Here is a 17,598-nt window from a genome sequence, read left to right as displayed (position 1 = left end):
ACACACACACACACACACACACACACACACACACACACACACACACACACACACACACACACACACACACACACACACACACACACACCCACACCTGTGACTGTGCAACTGGCCTGTGTTCTGTTGAACAAAGTGTTCTGTTGCTGCAGTGATGGAATAATGAGATTATCATATCAGAATAAACATGATGTTGTCTCACCAGAGCTGACGGAAAAGCGATTATCGGTATCATCAAAATGATGCCTGCTTCAAGGAATAAAAAACTGAGACTGTGACAAATCCATGCTGTCTAGTAAGTAATGAAATACATATGTTAACTGCAGAACCAAAATTACCTTACCTGTGTGATACCTCTAAAAACAAATGCACATTGTTTGCTTTTCACCTAATACAGCTAGTTTTTGTTATTACCGTATCGTAGTAAACCATATCATGGTTAGGCCTTAACCTTCCATCATTACAGCAACACGAAGATTTAAATAATGATCTAATTGGTTAACCTGTGCATTCACTCGGTATGCATAACAGACTCAGCGGTTGTTGTTGTGAAAATTATGTGTCGTAATATTGCATCAATGAATCAAATATGCAAATAATGACTCATTTAAAGTAATAACTGCACGTGTTATAAAAGTGTCAAAGCTCAATATTAATTAGCACTTGCATAATGTGAAATAGAAGGCGACGAAGCACAGATGCTCATCTAAAACGTGTGACACACACTTATGAAGGTGATTTTTAGTGCCCTACACACCTTGAAAGAGTTGGTAAAACTTTAGAAAAACCTAGAAACACGCAATGGCGCATGCTGTAGTGTTGGTGTTCATAAATTCGTCCCTCTGCATGTTGTTTTAAAATACAAATGACTCCCGGATGCTTCAAAGCGGTTTATTTTGAATCTGAATAATTTTGACAGTTTTCCATGCGTTTCTCCCATTGGCTCAGGCTATGTCGTAACGAGAGAGACCACACGCACATGCTGTATGACTAAGCTCATCAACAGCCAGGACTGGAACGAAAACCCAACTATGTAAAAGATCAACCCACTACCACAGATAGCGATAAAAATGCTTTTAAATTCTCACGGTATCAAAGCTCTGCAAGGCTCTGCATTGACAGTAAATAAACCACCTACGTGCATCAGCTCAAATCTCCTCGCATCCCACTCAAGAGCTCTCGCTAAAGCAAGCGTTCATCCTCAGAAAGAGGAGGAGGAACGCCACCGAGGTGAACAGGGAATCTCGCGAATTGAATACTATGTGTTTGTCGCTTGCTGAATCAATATTACCACGAACGGTTCAAAATCACTACGCTGTAGTTTATGTACTGACTTCAGGGGCTTGCGTAGTGTTCCGTAACCAGACTTTTGACTTTGCCAAAGGTCTGGTTCCCACTGCATCTTGTTTTGGATGAAGACTGCCTTGACTGATATGTAAAGTGACATTTTGTTTCATTTATGTGCGCTAGTCATTCAGAAGAGCTCAACATGCTAGCAGGTCATTGTTTACCTTATGCAGATGACTCACGGCATGCAGCTTCAGCCGTCTTTGCTGTTTTTGACTGTGTTGACAGTGAGCATTTGGTAGTGTTGGGTCGTTTTTGAACGATTCGTTCATTTTGAGTAGTGTGATCAACGTTTGTGTAAGTAGTAGACGTGTTAGGGAAGTAACACGTAACATTCTAATTATATTTAGCTAAAATGAACGAAATGACTCGAAAAAAGATTCGTTCATTTTGCTGAACGAGACTCAAAGGTCCGAGTCTGTAAAACGATCCGAACTTCCCATCACTAACATGTGGGAGGAGAGTGTGTCCGCAATGCTCAGATGATGCAGGTGAGACACGAAAGCTTGTATATCTCTATTGCCAGCTTGTGTTGTCATGAATAGTGATGTGGCATTGCTTACGGTTTCCACTAAAAGTTTTGTGTAATTAGGCTTTTTTAGGTCTCTTAATACGTTTTTACATTAAAAAAAAAAAAGCAAAACTGTTTTAACATTGATAATAATAAGAAATAATAATATTTTTCTTGAGCTGCAAAACAGCATATTAGAAATAATTTCTGAAGGATCATGTGACACTGAAGACTGGAGTAATGATGCTGAAAATTCAGCTTTGCATCACAAGAATAAAATACATTTTACTATATATTCTAATAGAAAACAGTTATTTTTTCAAACTGTAATAACATTACTGTTTTTATTGTATTTTTGAAAGGCATTGCATGTTTGGGTGGGACTTGATTATTTCAAGGTGATTTGAACCCTTTTTGGTGTTATTTAGCACTAGCATTCTTACAGGGTGCAAAATGCTTTAGGTTTGCTTTATTTTTACTTCTATGTAATTCCAAATATATTTGTCTATTACAGGATATTATACAAAACTAATGTCACATAACTATGCTGGAAGAGTTTGTGGAAAGGTGAATTTCTCCTGTTTTCACCATTAATAAGAAAAGCACAACTGAAGTCATGTTACACAAATACACAAATACAAAAAGAAAAAATACAAATACAATTACACACACACAAAAAAAAACTTTACAATATAATATGCATTAGTTTATATTTGATATAGTAATGAATAAAACAGATTAGATGCTATATACACTAAGTGCAAATAGCAATGGATTGTGAATGAATGATGCATTTATATTTCATTCATTAATTAATTCATTCAGTGGATTGTATTTACACTAAGTGAAAATAGCAGTATTTTCTTAGCGATATGCTATTTACACTAAGTGTATAATAAGGTATGTATAAGGTTATACATTTAACGTTTCTCTATTCAGTTCTTTTCAAAAAAATAAAGGACTGAGGTTTCCAAATTATGCTGTTAAAAATGCAGAGTTATTGAATTATCGACAGCTCCACAATATGTTCCATCTTTAAAATGCAACTGTATTGAATGTAATTTTGTCTTCAGAGATGTCATATATGCTGCCAATTCTATCCAAGTGCGCTTTGACCTTTCAATCTATTGACCCCAGCAATATTTTTCTTCAGTAGTTCAGCACAGCTGAGAGTGATAACATGAAATTTACGCACCCATATTTCCAATATGTGCTCGTGCATGTGTGTGCACATGAGGTCAAGAGAGCAACTCCAACACAGTAAGTACCCAGTGAAAAAGAAAGGAAAACTCTCCCTGGTGCCACTTGTAAATCGAATCGATCAGGCTCGACTTCTATAAATAGAATCCATAACCGCACACTTGAGTGGGCAGGCGGCATTCAGGGGAACTGGGAGATCAATCCTTACAAGTCTAAAAGATCAGTAAAAGCTAGTTAAGTTCGCACAAGTGCTCGGCAGGAGTTGAGCCGCATGGCTGCGCTGTGTTGCGGTAATGAATGCATGTGTTTGTGGGTGTTGAGCACTGCGGCGTGGGCTGTCCAGTGGGCGTTCAGAAGGTTTTCAAGAGGCTATATATCAATGGGATGCATTCTCATTAAACCTGCTTCTATTTCTGTAGAGAAATGAATTAATTCTCTTTTTAGATGGATAGGTACATTTAGATGTATTTTATATATTTTATAGAGTTTTATCTAACAGCGTGATTGCAAGTATGATATTGCTTTCTTACAATTCCAGAAGCTGACGGACAGTAGTGAAGTATTTTTACTTTATTAACTCGCTCGAAGACAGCCACTTGGTTCAGCACATACCTCTGTTTGATGTCACGGTTTGGTACGTTTTTTAGTACAGTAGGGAAAAATGAAATAAAATAAGCTTTTTTTATTTTTATCAAACAGTTGTTTACCGAACAAATTGTGGCTCTGTCTTTAAAGGTGGGGTAAACTATTTTTCAAAAACACTTTAGAATACTGATTCGGGCCGACTAGCAAAACAAACTTGTAGCCAATCAGCAGTAAGGGGCGTGTCTACCCCTGATGTGGAGGAGAGAGCGTTCAGTGCACACTGCACAGGACGGACATTAGCGAGTGAGCGACAGAAAGATAGAGATGGCGGATAAAAAAACAAAAGAGGAAAACGTCTGCGGAACAAAAGAAGGCTTAAGGCAATAAGGCAAGAAGTAGGACCCGTGTAAATATCGGATCAGCTTTCCAGCACTGGAGAGAACTCAAGGAGCGGAAGGCCTGCGATCGGACGCTGAGGTTGCTTTGTTTCTTCTCGATAGGTAAGTAACACCGTGTCTGCGCCGCAACAGCAAAAGTCTGTCTAGTACACTGGATGCGACAAAGCGACTGTTGAAAATCATTTGAAATTTGTGTAAATATGTCATGAATAGAACGCAGCACCAGTTTTCTGTCGTGGATTTGTCGTGCCGCGCTGCATCCAGTGTAGACCATAGATATGTATATATATCTATGGTGTAGACAGCATCACTGATTATGAGTTCTATAGTATTTTGTCGCGCCGCGCCACTCGCATCCGGTGTAGACACGGTGTAACATTGATTTTGCTTTGTTTCACAGAACTATTCGTTGCCTGGGTTGCATTCGTATGTGCGGGCGGAGCTATCAAAATAGGGTCGAGACCCTTTTGGGGTAGGGGTGTGTTTGTTTTGGTGATTTCAAATATCAACATTGGCTACCAGAAATTGCTTACCCCACCTGTAAATAAATTCAATTCAGCGTTTATCTATTAAAATGTCCTAATGGACAAAAAAATCTACCTCAGTTAATGCTGTCAATTTTTAAATATAATAATCAACACTAATGAAAATAAGCAAATTGCACATAAGGCAGTTTTTACATTAACTTATAAATAGTTTCTATTCCAATTCTTTGTTAAAATATATTTATTTACACATTTATTTAACATACAGTAAATAATTAAGACATCACTAACAGGTTAAGTAAAATATAATTAATATAGGCTAATATAGTGCATATATGTAGTGAAATACTCTCCCAGAGTTTTCTCTACTAGTGAACTAACGAGCTGTGGGCACTGAATGACTTGCCTGAGGTAAATGTAACGTTACGTGAAAATGTTAACAAGCTGTCTTTTTGCGGGGCAGGGGTACTGTATTGGGGGCCCCGACGATGGAGGGGGGAGGTTACTATTTCTACCGAGGGGAATGCTATCATGATTTCTACCGAGGGGGATTCCCCCAGATCGCGACTTATTGAGGGGAACGCGATTTCTGTGGACGGAGGGGGAACCCCGACCCCCACCAGAACGAGGGGGCCCGGGTGAATATGCTGTCCAGGGGGCCCAGAAACAGTGCCCCTGCTGCGGGATGAAACACTGATTGAGTGATTACATGAGACATGAGATGTATATTCATGTTTATTTCATTCTATAACTAGTAGTGTTGTTTTCAGTATTGTGAGGCATCTATACACACAATAAATAGTGTCAACAGAAGCATGGACCTCTCATGGATCAGTATCGGCTCTCCTCAGCCCGATACTTATATTACACCGGCTGTTATGCCGGTGTCGTGCAGTAGGTGGCAGTATGTGCCTATAAGTGGGTTTGCCAACCGCCATTAAAAGGAAAAGAAGTGCAACATATGTATGTGGCACAAAAGTTCCAGTGAGGTCTGTTCTAGCATCTCTCACACTTCCGAGCTTCCATGTTTAGTGTATTTAATGCACACTTTTGTAGCAAATCTCTCATTTATTTATTGGCTGCATCCGAAAGCCTAGGCAGCTATCTTGCTGCCTCGCTGCCTTATCAGGCAATGACTTTGCAGACAGCCTTTTTGCACGAAGGCACCTCATGAAACTGTGAAACACTTTATTTAGTGTTTAATTTATTCCTGTGATTATAAGCTGAATTTTCATCTTCCATTACTCCAGGCCTCAGTGTCACATGATCTTTCAGAAATCATTCTGATTCATTATCAATATGCTGATTTATTAATAATTTTTTTCAGGATTCTTTGATTAATAAAAAGTTAAAAATAACCAAATATTCAAAACAGAAATTACTGTCACTTTTTATAAAAGTATTCATATCTTTAAATTCTTAAAAAAAAAAATAGGCCTACTCCCAAACTTTTGAACGGCAGCATGTGCGTGTATGTACATACTTTTACTTTCTGCACAACTCTGTATGCATTGGATTAATTTTTATAATTTTACTGCACTTGAATTGTGCACCAAACACTAGGAAAATACAAGTATCGGATCGGGACTCTGTATCGGCAGATATTCAATATTCAAAGACTTGGATCCGTTCAGGGACACAAAAAACCTGATTGGGCCATCACTAGCATTTATTGTTTAGATTTCCTTATAAAAATGGTCTACATGGGACATGTCTAGTGAAGTTTTATTCACACATCAAATTCAAAAGCATAGACTAAAAGATCAATCTGTTTAAGAACTGATATAGATTGATATATCTCAATGTAATATATATGTACATGAATACATGTCTATATATTTATAGTTTCACTTTGTTTGAAGTCTCTGCAGCAGACTGTGTGATGTTTCACACTATTAATTGTACTCCAAAAACACATGTAACTCTTGAATCTACTATAATTAACTTTTTTTTATTATTATTATTTCAATATTCAAAGACTTGGATCCGTTCAGGGACACAAAAAACCTGATTGGGCCATCACTAGCATTTATTGTTTAGATTTCCTTATAAAAATGGTCTACATGGGACATGTCTAGTGAAGTTTTATTCACACATCAAATTCAAAAGCATAGACTAAAAGATCAATCTGTTTAAGAACTGATATATATATTGATATATCTCAATGTAATATATATGTACATGTATACATGTCTATATATTTATAGTTTCACTTTGTTTGAAGTCTCTGCGTGATGTTTCACACTATTAATTGTACTCCAAAAACACATGTAACTCTTGAATCTACTATAATTAACTTTTTTTATTATTATTATTATTTATGTGTTGCTTTCGGCTACGTTTGATTGGCCATTAATGGAAAAAATATGCTTTTTTACCTTCAGATCTACGAACTGCTGAAGCTAACCAGCCAAACAATGAGCACCTGCTGTAAGCAGCACAAGACGAATACAAGCAGCTCACACCATTTATCCATTCAGAAAATGTTCTTTGCTTGTCAGTGTTAATGTTTGTTAACATATATATGGTGGGTGGTTTTTGTAAGAAGGCTTTTGATTAAAGGGGCAGTGTGAAGTCTAGTGTAAGTTAGAAAAACGTCTGAAATTGCTTACAGTAACTGTAAGGAAGCCTGTTAAAAACACTTTAAACCACTATGTTCTGAGCTACGATCACACCAACACGTACGCCAGTGTAGCTAAAGCTCTTTGAATGATACCTTCTTAGTGCTAATGAAAGGGGTAGGATGAATACTTGCCTTGGCATAGTGAAGTGGGATGTAATACATTTTTACTATAGTCTTGTCACTTATTTTCTTGCCCATCAGCAAAGATTGTATTAGAAAGGCTTGTTGGCTTCGATTTGAGTCAGCGAATTTATCCTTTTTACTTCCAGATAAAGTCCAATTAAGCTAAAAGCTTTACTGGCTTCACCATCCTTTCTTCTTTCTTTCTTTTCTAAACCTGTAACACCTACCTTCCTGTCTTGCCCCCCTAAGAAGAAGGGCAAGGGAGGAAACCTGGCTCTAATTGGACGCCCCCCACCCCAATCTCTGAGCCTAGAGTAAGATCAAAGAGGCACCTGGTTTGCGTGACCTTTACTCAGTGTTTTGGCTAAGAGAGTGCGTGGCTCAGCTCATATTTTCTGCCTGAGTCCGTTTGCAGGCAAAGCCAAAATTTGAGGAACTTTCACTTCTTGGAAATTAACTGATTAGCTTCTTGGAATTTGGTGAAGATGATAGAAGTTATATAAAATGGCTGGTCATCAGAGTACAATTAGATTAAAGAGCGAAAGCACACCATGTTGCTAATTTCTGCTTGCCGATATGGGATCCGTTTTTGAATTCTGGAGCAGGTGAAAGCAGTTTCTTGGTTCTACTTTACTACTTTGTAATTTAGCTAACGCTTTTATCCAAATTGGCATACAGCACACTTATCCCACGGATAATCAGTTTAGACAACTTGGGAAAACTGCCTTCCCCAAATAAAGGTTCTTTAATGGTTTTTGTAGCACTTTAGGTCCAGCAAACCACTGCATTTGGTCTTTGAGTCAATACAGTACTGTATATGATTCTTTAGAGATGAAAATGTGATGATCAGTGCATCTCCAATGATCAAAGCTCTCCAATGGCATCAGTTTGTGAAAAATTACAGCATTTTTTCCCCTGACCCCAGGTGTTGTTTCACACCTGCAACATTTGGTGACCACCATCCCAGATCTTTAACCAGCAGTATTCTCAGCATACTCCGTTTTTGTTGTTTCTTGTCATCTTTGATCTGATCACTTGTCTCTTTGGTCCTCAGGTTATGGCCACGCGGCTCCAGGAACAGATGCTGGAAAGGCGTTCTGCATGTTTTACGCGGTGCTTGGGATCCCTCTGACGCTGGTGATGTTCCAAAGCCTTGGCGAGAGGATGAACACCTTTGTGAAGTACATGCTGAAGCGCATCAAAAAGTGCTGTGGGATGCGCATCACGGAAGTCTCCATGGAGAACATGGTGACCGTGGGCTTCTTCTCCTGCATGGGAACGCTCTGCATCGGCGCGGCAGCTTTCTCCCACTACGAGGACTGGAGTTTCTTTCAGTCCTATTACTATTGTTTCATAACGCTCACTACCATTGGGTTCGGGGACTTTGTGGCCCTGCAGAACAACAAAGCTTTGCAGAGAAAGCCCCTCTATGTGGCGTTCAGCTTCATGTACATCCTAGTGGGACTGACGGTCATCGGGGCCTTTCTCAACCTGGTTGTCCTTCGTTTCCTGACCATGAACAGCGAGGACGAGCGGCGGGACGCCGAGGAGAGGGCTTCCCTAGCGGGGAACCGCAGTAGCATGATCATCCACATCCAGGAGGACACGCTGCAGAGGAGTCGACGGAGACGAGAACAGCAGCAGCAGCGCTACAGATCCGAGGTCACCGATCTCCAGTCCGTTTGCTCCTGCATGCATTACCATTCGCACGAGTTCGGGAGCTCGGTCGGCCTCGGGTTGGGAATGGGAGGAGGAAGCGGTGGCGGCGCACTTCTGCACCAGAACTCGTTCGGCTCCCAGTTGAGCCCTCATCAGTACCATCACTACCACTCGACGGTGTCTTACCGCATAGAGGAGATCTCGCCGAGCACTCTGAAAAACAGCTTCCTTCCCTCCCCCATCAGCTCCGTCTCGCCCGGGCTGCACAGCTTCACGGAAAACCTCCAGCTGATGAGACGACGCAAGTCCATCTGAGAACCGACGGCAACCACTGAACACACATATCCAATGCTGCTGCTCTACCAAACCTCATTTACGTCACTTTTCTCGTCATTATCTGGCTGATGTCGGACCAGCAGGAAATTTGATCGCTCGGTGGATACAATGGAACTTCGTTAAAAAGCATGAAGCATGGATATCTATTTTTGCAGAAAACATCGCCTGGGCCTTCTTCGCCCTTTTGAGCAGCACCCAGGTGGATTTGGATATAATACTACCATCCTGATATCTTGTCAGATGATGCACACTTGCATTTTGAATAATACAGAAGGAGATAGATATATATATATATATAATTTTTTAAGGGACGTGTGATAATGTGTGTTTTATCAAATGGTGAGCAACCTCTGGTTCTTTCTTGAGATTCAAGTGCCACACCACCGAAGGAGAAATAACGATACAACTGATTTGAATAGGACTACACAGAATCAGGTATTGTTTTCTATAAGCAATTCTATTTGAGAAAAATTAGACATTGATTCACATCATGCCAAAATATTGTTGCCAACCATAGCATGTGCATTAGTTGTCGTTTGATGTGCGTCATCGTTTCCGTTAGCCTTTTTGCTTTTCGTTTCTGTTAGTTTAATTTCGATCTAAGGCTTTCTGTAAATTATACATGTATGTAGAGGCTTTCCAAGTGCGTTATATTTTGAGGTGACAGACGAGCGACAACAAAAATTGGTTGTGAGAGGAAAATAATTGCATGTGCTTTGTTTAAACTGGTATGCGTATACTGTAATGAGGCAAGGCGATAGCACTGGATCCAAAATTAAAAGCAAATAATCCTTTAAAAATATTCTTTTTAAATGAAAGTCGAACTAAACATCCACTAAAACAGGGCCTCACAAATGGGAACGTAACGGCATTGCGGCTGATTATTAATCATCGTTATTTGTATAAACAACAGCACGACTATTATTCCATTGTGAGCAATCAGTGTATAATGTGTGCTAACCCTAGCAATGATTGCTTTATTCTCGACCATAACCATGGCATTTATTTGAATGAGACTTATTTAAATGCATCAATAAATATAGTTATTTATGTATTTTACACTTTGATGATGTCTTCAGAGAATGCCCTGCAAATGAGATGGTACCTCATAGGCCTAAACATTGCTCTGATGTTGATTGAAAAACATGGTGCACCTCTTTTAGGAATAGTCTGGATGTACTCAACAGTTCTCATTCTCTGCTTGCGGTAGGGAGAGTTTTTGTTCACTAGCATTGCATCTCTGATATAACCGCAATCATGTCACTTTTTGGTTTCAAACTAAACCTTTTTAACTCTTTTACTAGGTTTTACTGTATCCTGAATATAATATCTGAATATCTGTGTTACAGTTAGATTAGATTAGATCATCCAATAAACCAGAGTTGGAGTCAAGACTAGACCCTACAAGAGACAGACCAAGACTTTACGCTTTGAGGCCCAGAACCACACCAATACCTATCCAAGTATGAATTTATCCATTGCAATGAACTAAAATAGAGAAAATGCTGAATTTATTGCAGCGTTCAAATTGCGCAGTGGCTAAATAGCCATTCAAAACTATAGATGTTTTGTTAATGTTCTGTAATCATGAAGGCACCTTGTTGAATGTGGCTATCGTCTTTGGTATGCAAATTAACTCATTTTTAGTCCCTAAACACAGATGAAATCTAGACCTAGATGGAGCAATGCAACATTTATGTGGTCTGGACAGGTCTTCAAGACTCCAACTCTGACAATAACTAACCAATAAAATAACATCGCAAATAACAGGGATTTTTTAAATGGATGTAGAAGGCTGTAACTATTGTCTTTTTTTAATTTTTTGGTTTTCCTTGATAAGATTTGACATCCATTTAGTTGAACCAGTTTTAATTGAGAGTTGGTCTCTAATTTCAGTTCTGTTGACCAAATAAATCAGAAGCGGTCAGAGTGGTGACATTTTTATCTAAAAGATAAAGATTCTTAGACCAATAATAAATTAGATGAAATGTGACACAAACAGCATGAATCAGTTATTAAAAAATTAGCCAAACGTTTCAGGTGGTAGGTGACATTCGGACTGGACCCTTGCCAATGTTTTCTTGAAAAATGAATCTTGAATAATTGTTTTGATGTGGATCACTGAGGTATGCAAAGCCCAAAGTGCCCGCTAAAGTAATTTGGTTTCAGACAAGACTAATTAATGAGAGAAATTCCCGAGGGACTCCGGCGCTCCCGTGCACTCTTTGAGTCAATTTCCGAGTCTGTCAGCGGGAAGCGGTTTCAGGCTCAAACAGCTCACTCTTCTAATACCAATCAACTTGACGTCTGACGTTCTGGATTTCCCAGCATATGTTGCAGCACTCATGTAAATGTATGTAAATCGCTACCATTTTATAATATTGTACAGTGCATATATTGTAAGTAGTTATATCCTTGACAAATTACAAAGGCATATTTTAAACTCAGATGCATTCCCATTTTTACAGCGTTCAGCATACTGTATGTGCCTTGAAGGGGTATCTTTCAAATGTGGAGTTTGTATTTCATTAAGGCACATACTTAAATTCATATTCAGATATAGAAGCAAACATATTAAAATACTTCATTGTCAAAGCAAAAGCTCCCCATGTATTCACATGGAAAACATTGCATCAAATAAAACCAAAGCAACTAATCCTCACGAATGCCGCCGCCGCCCAAACAATGCACAAGTATATATTTTAGCATAAACACTGTCTGAAATATGTTCATTGTTTCACTAGCACAACAAAAAGCTTTATTTTCCACTTTTTATTGGTTGTCACTTTAACCAATGTATGTACATGATGGTTCCTGGGGTCAGGACAGAATAACATGTATTTTACATCAATAAACTGTACTTGCATTCTATATGTAATAGCCTGATGATAATTACTCAAACAGATGAGCTTGTATGTTTGGATTAGATGAAATGTAATAACTTTATGATTGCCAACAGATCCACTGCTGTGGAGGGACACTGAAAAATAATTAATATGTATCAAAATCAGTCCACTTTACTTAATTTATAAGAAATATAGAGATAGCATGTAATACTTATTATATTAAACTGCAAATTATTATTATTATTATTATTATTATTATTATGAGGAAACATGACAAAGGAATAGTTGACCCCCAAAAAATGATTTCTTCTGTATCAAAATCAGTCCACTTTACTTAATTTATAAGAAATATAGAGATAGCATGTAATAATTATTATATTAAACTGCAAATTATTATTATTATTATTATTATTATGAGGAAACGTGACTTAAAGGAATAGTTGACCCCCCAAAAAATATTTCTTCATTGGAATAAATTTGGAGAAATTTAGCATTACATCACTTGCTCACCAATGGATCCACTGCAGTGAATGGGTGCCGTCAGAATCCAAAGAGTCCAAACAGCTGATAAAAACATTGCAATAATCCACACCACTCCAGTCCATTAATTAACATCTTTGAAGCGAAAAGCTGCGTGTTTGTAAGAAACAATTCCATCATTTAAGATGTTTCAACCATCACTTCTGGCCAAAATTCAGGTCCACAATCCATGATGACGCTTTCTCCAGTGAAAAAGTCCATCCTCTGTTGTTCTCTCACATCAAAATCCACCGACTTATTTATTTAGAACTGTTTTGGACTGCTTTCTCTCATACATGTTGCTTGATCTGTGCATATTTCACTCCTGATTGACGTGAGATGACTTTTTCACTGGAGGAAGCAAAAATAAAATAGAGAACGTCTCGGTTACGTATGTAACCCTCGTTCCCTAAAGGAGGGAATGGAGACGTCACGTCGGAGGACCGACGAAATTGGGATCTCGCTTAGAGGGACCAATCTACTTCGAGTGTAAACTAAACGAGCCAATGCACATTGGCATGCGATTATTGCATCCAGCTGCTGCTGATCACAGCGTGAGTATAAGTAGGCAGCAGGTGCAGTGCATATTCAGGTTTTCGCTGAGGAGCCAAGCCAGTGACCTAGCTGCTCAGCGGTGGTACAGGAGCTGTGGCGACGTTAACTGATGGACTGGGGCGGTGTGGATTATTGTGATGTTTTTATCAGCTGTTTGGACTCTCATTCTGACGGCACCCATTCACTGCAGATGATCCACTGGTGAGCAAGTGATGTAATGCTGAATTTCTCCAAATCTGTTTTGATGAAGAAACAAACTGAGGGTGAGTACATTGTCAGCAAATTTTCATTTTTGGGTGAGCTATTCCTTTAATATTAATATTATATAGTCACTTGAGACATTCACAGTGTGACAACTAGCCTCGGCCTCCCCTAATAACTGTCTATTGCAGTTTTGCATTTGTAGTTTTATGTCATCTATCAGCAGAAAAACACAGTTGTTTTGACCATCTCTTTTTCATTTGTTTACGCTCAGCTACTATATTTTTGTCTTAATGCTACAGGAAAATTGCACTATTAAATCTGTCTGTCCACCCACAGCAGTGTGAATCACGCTGCTGTATAAATATGATTATTCACAATAATCACCACATGTTGCTCTGTATTCATTTCTACGATAATTTTTTTCTGCAATAGAATGCATTATCAAGGGATCTTTTAAAATCCCACTGCATCAAATAATATTTGTGACCCTGTCCGACTAAAGAAGGGGGTCCGTCATGATACGGATTCAAACTTCGGACTGTCAGAACAACATACTGTTTATTGTTTTTGCCTTTATTGGGAAAACTTGCAATGAGCATTTAAATTTGTTTGTTTGTCTTATTTGTTGTGTGTGCATGACATAGTGTGGCCGGCTGACCTCTTCACATGACTAGGATTAATTAAAAATTTGAATAAAAAAATGTCAACTTCCCTCTTTCCCTTAGAGTGCTCTCTGATTGGCTGAGTTTCTGTATCTATGACAATTTGCATAAACATGCATTGGTTTTACTGGTGATGGAAAAGTGTATATATATATATTTGCACACTTGTTTATTGTACTGAAAATAGTGTTATTTTAGTATTATTGAGAAAATATTATATTTTTTTAATATTTTGAATTCATTTTTTATTTTTGTATTTTCCATTTTAAAGGTTTAATTTTCTTGTGTTTGTCCTTTTTAATGTCTTTAGGCAGTCCTTTTAATTTTTATTTCAGTTTTAGTTTGTTGTTTTGGTACATCAAGCAAAACTGTTGAAAGTTAAAATGTTGCTTTGGCAGATACACTGTAAAAAAATCCCATACAATTTATGGTAAAAAACTGGCAGCTGTGGTTGCCAGAAATCTACCGCAAACAAATACGGTCGAAATGTTCTTCTGTTTATGGCATATTTAAAAGAGAACAATAAAATATACGGTTAAAAATCGGCAGCTGTGGTTGCCAGAAATCTACCGTAAAAAATATGGTCGAAATGTTCTTCTGTTTACGGTATATTTAAAAGTGAACTGTAAAATAATACAGTAAAAAAATGGCAGCTTTGGTTGCCAGAAAAAAAGTACATGAGTAAAATAAATTGTGAATTTAACAAGAACACCCATAAGTGGTATGAAAAGCAAATACACTTTTTATTTTAATGCCATAGCTAAAATAAGTTCAAGTTTTTTTGTTTTCATTTTATTTCAGTTAACATTAATTTCAAGTTATAAAAAAATTATATATTTAAAAATTTCAGCAAATTTGTTTAAATATAGCTAGATTCATCACAGTATTTTTTAAATATTGGAATCAGTGTTTAAGTTTATTTTCAAGTTTTAATTTTGCTGTGCGTCCCCCCCCCCATTTTTTAAAAATGTCTATATTTTATTTATTTAAGCCTATATATACGTTTTTTTTCTTCAATTTTTGTTATTCACGTTAAACAATGAAAATGAGAAATATTGCCTATTTTATTTTTAAATCTTATTTTCAGTTGGTGTAACAATGTATTTTCATGGTTTTAGTTTTTAGTTACAATAATAACAGCGTCACACAATCAGCATTCACATCTGTGCGCATACATTTTTGACAGTTAGTTTTGCAAATAATCATATTGGCAAAGTCTTTTTCTGTTTCCAGTTTCTTGTGTTCCCATATGTGCTGGCAATAAGTGTGCGGAGCTTGCATTCTCTCTGGGCCCAAAATTAGTCCGGTTTCTCAGTGCATGATGGGAGGTGAGAGGTGTTGCTATAATCGGTGGTAAATCAAAGTGCTATCACACCACACAATTCCTCCCACCTTATCTCTCACATCAGGATCCTTCCAGCAGCTGTCGAGAGCTGTGTACGAGTCCTTTGTGTGCCGTAGAGAAAAATCAGTAGAATTCCTCAAGATGCCATTTAAACTTTAACTATGGTGAATAAATCAAATGCTGCGACGTTTCTTGATGTATACAGTCGTTCTGCTGTGATTATGTACTCTGTACAAATGGAGGATCCCGGAGTAAACAGAAGATCTCATAATGTGATCAATTGATCAAAACAGCATATCCACAGACAGAGCTGGGTAGTAACTGATTACATGAAATCCAAAAATTGAATTAGATTAAATTACTTTTTAAATACTCATAATCAGACTACAATTACTTTTCTATGGATTACATGATTACATATTATTTTCACGATAGTAATACATTATTCATAATTTATTGATTCTCCTTAATTCCTCTTTTTCATCTTTTAAATGTTCTTTTCTAAAATAGCCTACAGCTTATATACAGTCAGAAAGTCTTCCAGTTGTGTGGACATTGACACAACAACCTGTCATTAGTCAGGTGGCGAAACTTGACACTTCAGGTGGCATTTGACCATTGGGTTTACAAAAATAATTTCAGGTTTAAGAAGTGTTTCAACATAGCTTCAACTACTGATGAACACATTCATTTTCATTTGAATTATTTATCCATATTTTTTCTATGTCTTCAGAAGGCTTTTGTCTTTCAAACACATTAAAATGCACAAATTCATGAATTCTCAAACTTCTTTTCTCATCTGATCCTCTTTCACCTATTATATTTACGTGAAGTACCCCTGAGATTTTAAAATAAGATTTTATTAAGTATTCCATTTGCACGTTCATGGTTCTCTGACGTTAGTTATGGCCACATGACATGCGGGTAAACAAATAAAATAATTCATATTTTTTTTAGTAAGTGTTTTATTTGTATTGATTTTATAATGACTTGTTTTAATTTAACATTTTTATGATTTAATTAATTATTAGCTTTTCATTCAACTCATGAATCCCCTGCAGTTCCTTCACAAACCTCAGTTTGGGAAACCTTGAAATAATATAGGCTACTGTTTAATGCACTTCATGTTGTTAATAACAATGAATGGAATATATGTTCTTAATCTTTGTATTTTTATATCAATATGGTACAATATTATCCTATTTAAAACAATGCAATAAACGAAATAGGACAAAAGTAATCTAAAAGTAGTCTGATTACATTACCTAAAATGTGTAATGTAAGGGATTACATTACTTACCGCAATTTGTCTCATGTAATTTGAAATCAGTAATGAATTACAATTTGTAAGTAATCTACCCAGCTCTGTCTACTGCTTATGTTTTATGAAAGACCATCCTAACCAACATGACTAACCATATTAGTGTGTGTGTGTGTGTGTAGATAGATAGATAGATAGATAGATAGATAGATACACACACACAATGTGGTGAGCTAGTCATGTTGGTTAGGTTGGTCTTTTCTGTTGTTGTTAAATTGGGAGACCAGCTAGATCTGATCTTAACCAGACTGAAACTCAAGCTAAACCAACTAAAATTTGTTTAATATATATATATATATTTTGTCTTTTTATTATTAGGCTACTAATTCACACTTCATTCACACTAATTCACTCTTGAAATTGTTAGCCCTTGGTCATTTAACCCTAGGTTATAAAAATCATCTGATTATTTTATTCATACAGTTCATATTTTATCCTGATTTATTCATTCAGACTGTATTGGTGCCAACATTTGAGGTTATCTTCACAACAACTCTTAAGGTGGCCTCATAATCTGTGGTTAAAAACATTTAAGCTATCCTCAACAGCAGGCCTATACAAAACACTTTCAATATTGTAAATGTGAAACAACATTTTTAACATTTTAACCCAGGTAAAAAGGTGCCTAATGCTGCATAACTCTCAAAATCAAATGTAGGATAGTCCTACCTGTATCTCTGACTTCCGACCATAAAGATGTTCCATTAGGCTAGCTGACTCTCAGAAGACATGCAGTACAAAGAAATATGCTAACATTTGCTTGCAGGTGTTCGTTTGTCATCACAGACGTCTTCTTGAAACCAAATTGCAGAGGATAAATGATGCTTTGCAATGCTAGAACTTCTGCAGATGTACGATTATCAGCAAAGAAGGTAATTTATA

General features: G+C 37.2%; 1 protein-coding gene across 1 annotated transcript in view; it reads left to right on the top strand.

The window, feature by feature from the left end:
* LOC107551761 (potassium channel subfamily K member 9) overlaps positions 1-9,368 on the top strand; it is a 49,059-nt gene extending 39,691 nt beyond the window's left edge. Inside the window, exon 2 of the mRNA XM_016233485.1 lies at positions 8,324-9,368. Within this exon, the coding sequence (XP_016088971.1) occupies positions 8,324-9,243 (920 nt within the window). The 3' untranslated portion in view covers positions 9,244-9,368. The remainder of the gene's footprint in view (positions 1-8,323) is intronic.
* The last annotated feature ends 8,230 nt before the right edge of the window (positions 9,369-17,598 follow it).

Source organism: Sinocyclocheilus grahami, unplaced genomic scaffold (assembly GCF_001515645.1).
Source record: "Sinocyclocheilus grahami isolate Dianchi unplaced genomic scaffold, SAMN03320097.WGS_v1.1 scaffold432.1, whole genome shotgun sequence".
NCBI classification, from domain to species: domain Eukaryota; kingdom Metazoa; phylum Chordata; class Actinopteri; order Cypriniformes; family Cyprinidae; genus Sinocyclocheilus; species Sinocyclocheilus grahami.
Note: the sequence above shows the minus strand (reverse complement) of the source record. Positions and strands in the feature narration are given on the sequence as shown.